Genomic DNA, 12,065 nt, shown 5'->3' on the forward strand with positions numbered 1-12,065 from the left:
GGAACCCAGTCAGCAGTTCCGTGCATTTCATCCTCCTCACCCAGTGGTCAGTATTTTGGAGTACAAGGAATGTGCAATTACAGGGCCTCGTGACATTCGAGGATGTGGCTGTGGATTTCACCCCGGAGGAGTGGCAGTACTTGAACCCTCCACAGAAGACTCTGTATCGAGAAGTGATGCTGGAGACGTACAGCAACCTGGTCTCTGTGGGTAAGAATGGCCTCCTCAGGTCATTTTGCTGCTCGTGACTACTGTGTCTAATGGAGGGCCTTTCTTTGCTTGCTCTGGAAAACTTGTAAGGTCTCTGAACTGCTTGAATCCTTGGGTGTTGAGTTCCGGGGATTGAAGTTTCCTCATAGGGTGTTTGTGAACTCATAACCCAGGTGGAATGGTTCGACTTGACCACTGGACCATTGTGTCAAGTGAGCGGGTCTCCCACACTGGCTCAGACCCCACCGCCCTCTTTCTCAGAGGCTCTCTAAGGACCCAGGCTCTCTGAAGACTGTCATTTCTCATTAGCAGGACCGCAGGGAACCAAACCAGACCTCATCCTCAAACTGGAGGTCAAAGAACCATGCCTGGGAGAAACAAAAATCTCCTTCTGGAGCTTTCCAGGTGAGTGGGATCGACTCAAGATGATGGGGACAGGGGGTGCCAGCTTGTCAGCCAGGGGCAAGGACATCTGAAAGAGCTTTCAGGAATGTCTGGAGAAGCGCTGTGACCCTTTATTCTTGTTGGACAGGGACATGAATACCTCAGACATAGGACTGACACCACTTGCCCTGTCCCACACCCACTAGACCACTCCCCTTAAGTTGGTGCTCACTCCACAAAGTTTCTGCACAGCTTTTTCTCCCAGTGGCTAAGTGTCTTGTAAGTGCCAGTCCTGCCCCATGCCCTCTCCCCGACTCGCTTCTCACTGCCTTCTCTGAAGCCAGGCCCCCCTGAGTCCCAGGCCTCGGCACTGCTGTCCTGACGCGGGCCTGGGCTATCTGTTGCCATCGAGTCTAGATAATCCTATCAGGTTTGCTCTCCTAAAACATCTTGATTATCTTTGTTTAAAAATAGCTTTATTGAGAGAGAATTCCCAGACCACAAACTTCACTCTCTGATGGATACAAATGCAGGAGTTTTTAGTATATTCGCCAAGGTAGGAAACCATCACCATTATCTAATTCTAGAACATTATCATCACCCCAGAAAGAAGCCCATACCCCTCATCAGTCAGTCTGTTTCCTCCTTCCCACATCCCCTGGCAACCACTTTCTGCCTCTATGCTTTTTCTTGTTCTGGAGATTTCATGTAAATGGAATTATAAAATGTGACCTTTCGTGTCTGGTTTCTTTCACTCAGCATGGTTTCCAGGTTCCTCCACGGGGTTGCATGTATTAGGACTTCATTCCGTTTTATGGTGGGATGATACTCTGTTGTCTGGATTACACTTCTGTTCATTTGTCTGCTGATGGATATTTAGGCTGTTCCCACTTTTTGGCCATTAGAAAGCTGCTATGAACATTCATGTAGAATTTTTATGGAAATGAATGTTTTCATTCCTTTTGAGTATGGACATAGGAGTGGATTTTTTTTTAAGATTTTATTTATTTATTTGAGAGAGAGAGAGAGACAGAGTGAGAGAGCATGAGAGGGGAGGTCAGAGGGAGAAACAGACTCCTCATGGAGCAGGGAGCCTGATATGGGGACTCGATCCCAGGACTCTAGGATCATGACCTGAGCCGAAGGCCCTCGCTCAACCAACTGAGCCACCCAGGTGCGCCAGGAGTGGAGTTGTTAAACCACATGTTTAATTAACATTTTGTGGAGGTGCCAAATGATTAATATCCTGTTTTCAAAAAAAATTTTTTTAAGATTTTATTTATTTATTTGACAGAGAGAAATCACAAGTAGGCAGAGAGGCAGGCAGAGAGAGAGGAAGGGAAGCAGGCCCCCTGCTGAGCAGAGAGCCCGATGTGGGACTCGATCCCAGGACCCTGAGATCATGACCTGAGCCGAAGGCAGCGGCTTAACCCACTGAGCCACCCAGGCGTCCCTGTTTTCAAAAATTTTTACTGAGTGGTTTTATCACCCAGAGGATTCTTGCCTGAACCATTTTATAAGATGTTTGGAAGATGGGGGAATTTTCTATCATTCCTTCTCCATTTATAAGTTGGCCTTCTTCTCTTACCCTGTCCCTTTAATGAATACATTTTAGTATCATTATGGACTCAGAGTTTTATTTCTCAGGATGTTATAATGCACTAATGTCTTCTGTCGTTACTCATTTTGATGTTCAAATTGTCCTCAGTTTGCCCAGTAGGAGTCCCTTCGGGCTGGCTCCTCCGTCTCTTAACATGACCCCATCCTTCTCTGAGCACTGTCTAGCACAGAAATGTGTTCCAGGTTCATACTGTACTTGCCCTGTTTCAGACCTAGAATCAGCAGCTTCTCCAAGGATTTCTGATCCCTTTTAGTGGGGGATGGTATTGAGAAATGAGGATCCGGGGGCGGAGGGTTCTCACAGCTCCTTGCGTTCTCATTTCCCATAGTGGACAAGCGACTCCCAGCTATCTCCTCCCCCGTTTTAAGTAACTGGTTAATTTGTCTTTTAGTTTCCCACGTTCTGGACTTTGCTAAGTACCCTACTTAACATATTCCTCTGTCCCTTATTTTTTCTTATAAACTGATGGTTGGATTTTGAAGTTTGACCAGATTCAGGGTTTTATTTTTTTTTTCTTTAAGCAAGTTCACTTCCTAGCCGGCATGACATCCTCTCATCAGGAGGCATGTAATGCATGGTTGTCTATTGTAGCTATGAGTTCTCGGTGGTCATTGCTTGTATCTGTTCATTAATGTTGCAAAATGGTGATATTCTGTCATGCCTTCTTTGTTGATTAGCTGGAATAGTTCTATAAAGAACACTGATTGCCTTTCATCTGTTACTTATTATGTGTTCCAGGAGTTCCATTTCAGTTCTATATGTTTTCCCATTTGTTTACCAGTTTTAAAAATTTTGAGTTGGTTTTATAGCATCATTCAAAAGGTGACTAATAGGTCTTTTTTTTTAGATTTTTAAAAAAGATTTATTTATTTGACACAGAGAGAGAGAGATCACAATTAGGCAGTGAGAGCAGGGGAAGCAGGCTCCTCACTGAGCAGGGAGCCCAATGCGGGGCTCAATCCCAGGACCCTGAGATCATGACCTGAGCCGAAGGCAGAGGCTTAACCCACTGAGCCACCCAGGTGCCCCAATAGGTCTTTTTATTTTTATTTATTATTTTTAAAGATTTTATTTATTTATTTGACAGAGATCACAGGTAGGCAGAGAGGCAGGCAGAGAGAGAGAGGAAGGGAAGCAGGCTCCCTGTTGAGCAGAGAGCCCAGTGTGGGGCCCGATCCCAGGACCCTGGAATCATGACCTGAGCCGAAGGCAGCGGCTTTAACCCACTGAGCCACCCAGGTGCCCCCCCAAATAGGTCTTTTAAAAAAATATATTTTGTGTTTTAATCCATTGCTTTATCCTCATTATGAATCAGACTGCCGTATCTCTGGCCAGCAGAAACTTTCTGGTATCACAGGATGTTCCAGGCTCATTTTATTATATAGTTCTCATCTCTGGCCTGGAATGAGCCATTTCTCCAAGGAACCCTGTTTTTTTGTTTGTTTGTTTTGGGTTTTTTTTTGGTTGGTTGGTTGGATTTTTTTGGTGGTAAATAATGTTTTTTTAAAGATTTTATTTATTGATTTGACAGGGAGAGGTCACAAATAGGCAGAGAGGCAGGCAGAGAGAGAGAGGAGGAAGCAGGCTCCCTGCCAAGCAGAGAGCCTGATATGGAACTCGATCCCAGGACCCTGAGATCATGACCCGAGCCGAAGGCAGAGGCTTAACCCACTGAGCCACCCAGGCGCCCTGTAAATAGTGTTTTGAGACCACAATTTGGATGCTAGTGAATTGCTTCTAGGCCTTTTAAAAATTGACACGGATGCTCGGTAGCTCAGTCATTAAGTGTCTGCCTTCGACTCAGGTCATGGGCCTGGAGTCCTGGGATGGAGCCACACATTGGGCTCCCTGCTCAGTGGGGAGCCTGCTTCTCCCTCTGCCTGTGCTCTCTCACTCTCAATCTATCTCAATTAAATAAAGTCTCTAAAAAAAGTAAAAATAAAAATTGACAGAGCTAGGAACCATGTAAAAACGATTCTTTAAAAGATTTTATTTGAGAGAGAGTGTGAGTGAGAGAGAGAGCAGGAGCTGGGCCTGGGGGCAAGAAGACTCCCCGCCGAGCAGGGAAGCCCAGTGCAGGGCTTTACCCATGACCTGAGCCCCAGGCAGACGCCCAACTGACCAAGCCATCCAGGCGCCGGGTAAAAAAAGTTTTTGTAAGAGAAAATACATCATGTATTCAAACTGATACTTCTCCTTCATTTAAAAAGGTTGGTATTTCCAAATCAAATTCTGGGCTTAAACGTTTAATCTTACATCTGATGGTAATGTAGTTAGCATTCTTCTGAGACTGCTGTCCATAGTGGTGTGAATCAACTGAGGTAATCACGTTGGTGCCATTGAGAAACAAGACTTTCCAGCGATGGTGGTTTGAAAATACAGATGAGGGTATATTATTATTACGGGATCCTTTAAAATCCAGTTTTGCTTTAGGAATGTGTAAAATACTGACTTGGTTCCAAAGTCAAATCTAGAGAAGAAGGTATATTTAAAGAAGTTCAGCTTCTTTCCTTGCATTTCATTCTCTCCCTTCCTTCTGTAGGTAAGCAATTATTAAAGTGTATAGCTGTGTTCTTCCCTTGTTTACCTGTTGAGTCTATATAAGTATGTATTTATAGATTTCTTTCCTTAGAAATACGGTAGCCTACTATACAGTTTTCTTCACCTTTTTTCACTTAATGGTCAAGAGCCTGTGAAATGTGTTGAGTTATTTCTTTTCAGAGTAGTGCTGTGGCGCTGAGTCAGCATAGCCACTGTTGTGGTAGCAGCATTGGTTGTGACACTTGGTGGAGCTTGGGTGGCCCCATCAGATGTATTTTGCAAAAACAACTTCTTTGAGTCTGATATTCATGCCTAAGAATGAGTTTTTTGCTAATGATATTAAGGATGTCATAGGAACATGGTCCATTTTCAAATTCAGTATTACTATTGTAAATGTTATCACTGTTAAGTCTGAGTGGTAGTCTGAATAGTTTTTTATACTCTTTCATCTTTTCTGTCCATTTTTCATACAAAATTTCAGGAAAAGGTGAAAAGTCAACTACAGAAATGATTAAGATTTGGTAGATGCAGAAAGTATTTACTATATTTTATTGACTTCAAGATCCAGTTGATTTTAATACATAGCCACTAAGAAAAGTTTCCACCACTTAATTGGTGACATGCCATTGATAATAAGTACATCTGGGTTCAGAAATGTGTTAAAATGTGAAATAATGTGCATCTTGCAGGTGATGAAATATGGTATATTTAAGCTGAAGCTTTGCAACTTTAACTTCTAAATGAGTGGGACAGATAGCTACTTTAGAAAAAAACAAAAGTTAGTTATACAGGAAGATCAGAATAAGCTTCTTTGAAAAGACAGAATTGCTTCTTGAAAGTTATCTAGATTTTGTGGTTGTTGTTTTTTTTAAGATTTTACTTATCTATTTGACAGAGATCACAAGTAGGCAGAGAAGCAGGCAGAGAGAGAGAGGAGGAAGCAGGCTCCCTGTGGAGCAGAGAGCCTGATGCGGGGCTCGATCCCAAGACCCTGGGATCATGATCTCAACCAAAGGCAGAGGCTTTAACCCACTGAGCCAACCAGGCAACCTGAAAGTTATCTAGATTTTGAATATAGCAAAATATGGGAGACTAGGCTATGTGGGTGATAAAAAATGAGGAAGGGTTTGGCATTGATAGAGTCATAGTTTTTAGTGAAAATAGTGTGGACAGGAGAAGATGGGGTTGAACTGTGAATGCAAGCTTGGATGAATCCAGATTGGGGGAAGATCTTTGAGTTTTTCTTCGTTTTTGTAAGGTTAATTATTCTGCATCTTTCTCTGATTGACTAAGAATGTGGATTCAGGATTGTCTAAGATTTGAGTCCATTAGCCACACTGTTACATTTCTGCTTAGAAATTGTATAAGTCCTTGGGGCGCCTGGGTGGCTCAGTGGCTTAAGCCTCTGCCTTCAGCTCAGGTCATGATCTCAGGGTCCTGGGATCGGGCCCCGCATTGGGCTCGCTGCTCAGCAGGAGGCCTGCTTCCTCCTCTCTCTCTGCCTGCTTCTCTGCCTACTTGTGATCTCTGTCTGTCAAATAAAATCTTTAAAAAAAAAAAGAAATTGTATAAGTCCTGGACACTTAAGAGTTCATATGATAAGTGAAGATAAAGGTTGATAAGGTCCCCAGAGTTGACAGGAATCAGAGATGATGTAAAAGTAGAAGTAAGACAGACTGAGATGTCAGGGAAAGATTGTTCTTGGTAACAAAAAGCCTAGCAGGTGGGAGTTTAGTAAAAGAACGGGATTTGATGGTCAGGATCTTCTCTAGAACTCAGATAAAATGAGATAATAGTATCAGCTTTTATATGGTAGGGCACTTTTAAAGAAGGGTCATTATATAATATTAAGTTACAAAAATGGTTTATTGTACTTCCTTCTAGAAGCAGTCTGTCAAATTGGTGAACAGATTGAGAGACAGCACCAGGATGACCAAGATAGGTATCTGTTGATGCAAGTTGGATTCCCTGACACGAAAACAATTATCACCAAGACTGGCCATGACTATAATGAATTTGGAAACGCCTTTCATCTGGATACAAACCTTGTTGCTTCAATCCAAAGGTCCCATAAATATGAGCCATTTGGAAATAATATGGTAGATAGTTTAGACTTATTTACCAGAAGCTCTGTAGGAAAGAAACATGATAGTGGATGTGCAAAGTTATTCTTCCGTACGGAGTATGAGAAAACAACTCCTGGAGTAAAGCCGCATGGATATAAAGAGTGTGGGAAGGCCCTCCGGCGGAAGAAAGGGCTCAGTCTGCAAGAGAGAATTAAAAATGGAGAGAAACCCTTCGAATGCACCGCGTGTAGGAAAACCTTCAGCAAGAAGTCACACCTCATTGTACATTGGAGAACTCATACTGGAGAGAAACCCTTTGGATGTACTGAATGTGGAAAAGCCTTTAGCCAAAAATCTCAGCTCATTATACACTTGAGAAGTCATACAGGAGAGCGACCTTTTGAGTGCCCAGAATGTGGAAAAGCCTTCAGAGAAAAGTCAACCGTCATCATACATTACAGAACTCACACAGGAGAGAAACCTTATGAGTGTAATGAATGTGGAAAAGCCTTCACTCAGAAGTCAAACCTCATTGTCCATCAGAAAACGCACACGGGCGAGAAAACTTACGAATGCACTAAATGTGGGGAATCGTTCATACAGAAGCTTGATCTAATTATACATCACAGTACTCATACAGGAAAGAAACCCCATGAATGTAACGAGTGTAAGAAAACTTTCAGTGATAAGTCAACTCTTGTTATACATCAAAGAACTCATACAGGCGAGAAACCTCATAAATGTGCCGAATGCGGGAAGTCTTTCAACGAGAAGTCAACCCTCATCGTGCATCAGCGAACTCATACAGGGGAGAAACCCTATGAATGTGATGTGTGCGGGAAAACCTTCACCCAAAAGTCCAACCTCGGTGTACATCAGCGAACTCATTCAGGAGAGAAGCCTTTTGAATGTAATGAATGTGAGAAAGCGTTCTCGCAGAAATCCTATCTCATGCTCCACCAGAGGGGTCACACAGGAGAGAAGCCCTATGAATGCAGTGAATGTGAAAAGGCATTTTCCCAGAAATCCTACCTCATTATACATCAAAGAACCCATACGGAAGAAAAACCCTATAAATGTAATGAATGTGGCAAAGCCTTCAGAGAAAAGTCTAAGCTCATTATACATCAGAGAATTCACACAGGAGAGAAACCCTATGAATGTCCCGTATGTTGGAAAGCTTTCAGCCAGAAGTCCCAGCTCATAATACATCAGCGAACACACACAGGAGAGAAACCCTATGCGTGTTCTGAGTGTGGCAAAGCCTTCAGAGAAAAATCCACATTCACTGTACACCAGAGAACTCATACGGGAGAGAAACCCTATAAGTGTGCAGAATGTGGGAAGGCTTTTACCCAAAAATCAAACCTGATTGTACATCAGAGAACACACACGGGAAAGAAAGCCCACGCGAAGGGCCATAGCCGGAAGTCAAAGCTCATCACACATTAACGAGTAGATCCAAGGCGCCTGTTAAGGTTCACTGAGGGAAAGTTTTGTCTAATTAACGTTTTAAAAGTACATTCTGATATCTGGTTTAAATATGGGGATTAAAAGGCTCTTTTCATCTCAGTCTTCACCCAGACACTACAAGGAGCAGAAGAGGAAGTGTAATCTCTGTATCTGCCACAAGGAGGAGATAGCCGAAACCCTGCCAGCGCAGCCAGAGGCAGAGGGGACCTCGCGCCAGTGCAGGAGATCTCGAAGCAAACACTCAAGGCTGCACACGTGGGGCCGTACTGGTGAGGACTCACCAGTTGAGGTTCAGGACATCCCCCAAGTGCAAGGCCAACCCCATCCACCACCGTAACAGAGGGCATTGACAGGTGGGAGTTAGGATGTCTCCTAGACCCATTTGGGGTCCGAGGAGAGGCTGGCAGAGGCCTTGACAAGAGATCACTCAGACAAGCCATATTTGTAGAAAGTAGTCTGCAGTCATGAGAGGAGCACTTGACAGGGGCTGGAGCAGGAAAAGGGGGTGTTCCTTTTGAAGAGCCCTACAGCTGCCCCGGTTTACAGACTCTGGAGAAGTCAAACCTAAAAGAAATACCAAATGTGGGGGGGACAATTTTAAGAAAAACTCTTAACCTGCCTAGAATGTGGTCCCCGTTTCTTACCCGACATGAACCTCTGGGGAACAGCAAGTCCAGGCAAAACTCTTACTCAAATAATGATTCCAAAGTAATGAAAACCACAGAGGCAATGGCTTTCGAGCCTACAGTTCCACTTCTAGGAATGTATATACTCACGTATGTACGAAATGATGACCATGCAGAGATCTTCACAGGCGCACTGTGAAAACAAAAGGTTGGAAGCTGTCTAGATGACAGGGGTCTAGATCCCGAAATCATGGTATGTTCATACAGCAAACCTCCTAGGTAGGCAAAATGAAAAAAAAAATTTGTGTGTGTGCGTGTGTGTGTGTGCGCATTATATATATGTAGAAATATATAAAAATTTATATATATACATATATATAAAGAGAACTTGGACATCATCTGTGTAGTGATGTGGGATGATCTGCAACACGATTAGGTGCAAAAAGCAAGGTGCAGCATCATGAATATAATATGCTACCATTTGCATATAAAAACAAATTGTAAGTACGCAATTGAGCAGATATGCATCAACTCTCTCTGGGAAGATACATGAGAAGCTGCGAACCCTGATTACCTCTGGGAAAGGGCAGGGGAAGTGGGTGGCTGGGGGAATGGAATTGGGAGGGAGACACCTCTGTGTCCTTTCATAGCTTTTGAAAATTGTGCTCTGTGGCTGTACTACCTTTTCAATAAATAAAACTTTTTAAAACGAATGTTTTGTTCCATTGCTGTGATAATGAAGTTAGATTTTAGATACAGGATTTCCTAACTTTTGAGACATGGATGTTCAATATGGAGTTTAATGCTTTGAGTGAATAGTAAACAGAATAATCTGTCAGAACAACAGATAGCCAGCTGGTTCGAAAGGCACACGGGCCTCACTTTTCCTGAGTGTGCCAAGTGAGGTGGTTCTTAGGTCGGCTGGGACCACAGCACCTAAACCTGAAATCATGGAGACTGGAAAACATTTCCTAATTTAGTGTGCTCCATGACCTCTGAAAATACCCTGTATTAAAGCCCATCACTGTTCTTACATATTTTAACAAAATGATATACATTGCTTCATTTTGTGTTTGTGCGTGTGTATTTTTATCGTGAGAGAGAGAAATGTGTGAGTATCCAGGCAAGTTGGGCAGCTTATGCCCTGGGTCACACGACTGCTGGTGACCTATTGAGAGCCGTGGTCTGAACGGACATAGCCGAAGACCAGGCTGCAGCATGTCTGCACCAGAGAGAGAGGTTCCACTCTGTGATTGTGTTCGTGGCCTCAGGATGCTGTGGTTTTTAACTGGGGCTCGATCTCTGGTGGGACGGGGGAACCCAAGCTGTGTAAATCCAGGGCAGGGGAAGGGTTTTGATTTAACCAGACAGGTGAGTGAGTCAGACCTCTGAGACCCTGCCTGTCTCCTGCCGGGCCTTGTTTTTTCCCTAAAGTATCCTGCAGGAAAACGAGCTGTGGGTTTGCTTTTTTGGAGCTACGTAAGTCAGACGTGTCCCATTTGGTGTCTTCCCAGGGAGGAGGAAGCTTGGGGAAGAAACGTGGGGCTGACAGCCTTACTTCTGGGGCCGTCTGCTGAGAGGATGCCCAGGGGCACCAGAAAGGAAGCATTTCCTCTTCCCGCTGCTAGGGAATATCCCTGGGGTTTCAGGCCTGTCCAAGGTCTGAAGGGCGGTGTGGACAGGGGTCAGGTCTTGCCGATTCATGTTGATCGTGGATACCAGCTTCCTGGGACACAGATGGCTGGCTGATGGGCCCTGGGTGCGAGCAGAAGTCAGTGAGGCATGGACCATGGGGCGAAAGGGGGAGGGGAACAGCAGGATACGGACAGATGGACCAGAATCAGGAACATAGATGAAGGTGATGAAGGGCCAAGTTGGGGGGGTGGGGGCGTGGGGGAATGAGAGGGCAGAAAGAGGGCGAGCAGGGAAGAGTAGGCAAAAATGTGGTAAATAGCCAGTGGGAAGGTGCTGGAGAAAGAGCAGAGTAGACGGGAACGTGAGTAACGGCTCGGAGAGTGAGCGAGTAGTCCGAGTGAATGGGCCGAGGGCGGATGTTGGCAGTGTGGGCAGAGCGGTGCAAGTTGGGACGTGAAGCTTGGCGAGAACGCTAGCGGTGAGTGGGGCGGAGTAGAGAAGGGTCAGACACGTGGCAAAGTGTGGCAGAGCACTGGCGAGTGTGAAGAGGAAGAGTACGGGTGGTTGTGGGACGGACCGCTGGATCTGGGGAGTGAAGGGTGCTCTGTGAGTTGGGCTGTTGGGTCTTGGGCTTTCAGGGATGCAAGGTCTCACGGTATTGGTGATGAGCGTTTGGTGAGGACTGAGTGGAGGAGGCAGGAGGTGGTCTGCATGGGTTTCTTTATGAAGAGGAGCTGCCCCGAGGACCCCAAGGTGACTTCAGGTACACGGGATGGGAAGAGCCCATGCTCGGGACACAGTGTTCAACAAATGTGCCTCCCATGTCCCACATTCTTGTTCCGATTTGTATATCCTGGGAGAGGGAGACCCCCCCCCACCGCAAGGATAACCCCGATGCCACCCCCAAGTCAGCTCTGCTGTGGCCATAGGCCAGCCCTAGTCCTGTCATCTTGTTTTACCTAAAACCTCTAAAATGGTATAAGCAATGATGGCTCTTCAGCCTGTTTCCCAGGACCCTCGAGACTACCCTCAGATCCCTAAGCTCAGCCCTGTGACCCTTGATTGGCCCTGTGACCACCCAGATCAGCACTGGGACCCCAGTATTTTAACCAGTTATTTTCTAGTGTCTTATTTCTTTTTTTTTTTTTTCAAAGATTTTATTTATTTATTTGTCAGAGAGAGAGAGGGAGAGAGAGCGAGCACAGGCAGACAGAATGGCAGGCAGAGGCGGAGGGAGAAGCAGGCTCCCTGCTGAGCAAGGAGCCCGATGTGGGACTTGATCCCAGGACACCAGGATCATGACCTGAGCCGAAGGCAGTTGCTTAACCAACTGAGCCACCCAGGCATCCCTAGTGTCTTATTTCTTTAGGAAGGATCTCCAAACTGAACTATGACCCCTTCTCACCTCCTCCTCTGGGAATGGTTACTATGAGAAATTCCCTCGATAGAATGATGGCCTCTAATACACTACCAGCCAAGCCGTCCCAGAGGTCTCAGAATAGGAAGGCT

The 12,065-nt window shown here is 45.0% G+C and overlaps 1 protein-coding gene across 18 annotated transcripts in view; it reads left to right on the top strand.

The window, feature by feature from the left end:
• ZNF182 (zinc finger protein 182) overlaps nt 1-9,631 on the top strand; it is a 48,129-nt gene extending 38,498 nt beyond the window's left edge. For 12 of the 18 annotated variants that reach the window (XM_082718054.1, XM_082718055.1, XM_082718057.1 and 9 more), the window contains 3 exons: nt 84-210; nt 520-615; nt 6,641-9,631. In XM_082718054.1, the coding sequence (XP_082574180.1) occupies nt 84-210; nt 520-615; nt 6,641-8,274 (1,857 nt within the window). In that variant the 3' untranslated portion in view covers nt 8,275-9,631. The remainder of the gene's footprint in view (nt 1-83; nt 211-519; nt 616-6,640) is intronic. The other 6 variants (XM_082718058.1, XM_082718043.1, XM_082718059.1 and 3 more) reach the window with 2 other exon arrangements.
• The last annotated feature ends 2,434 nt before the right edge of the window (nt 9,632-12,065 follow it).

The sequence above is a fragment of the Mustela nivalis genome (assembly GCF_964662115.1).
Source record: "Mustela nivalis genome assembly, chromosome: X".
Taxonomy (NCBI): Eukaryota; Metazoa; Chordata; class Mammalia; order Carnivora; family Mustelidae; genus Mustela; species Mustela nivalis.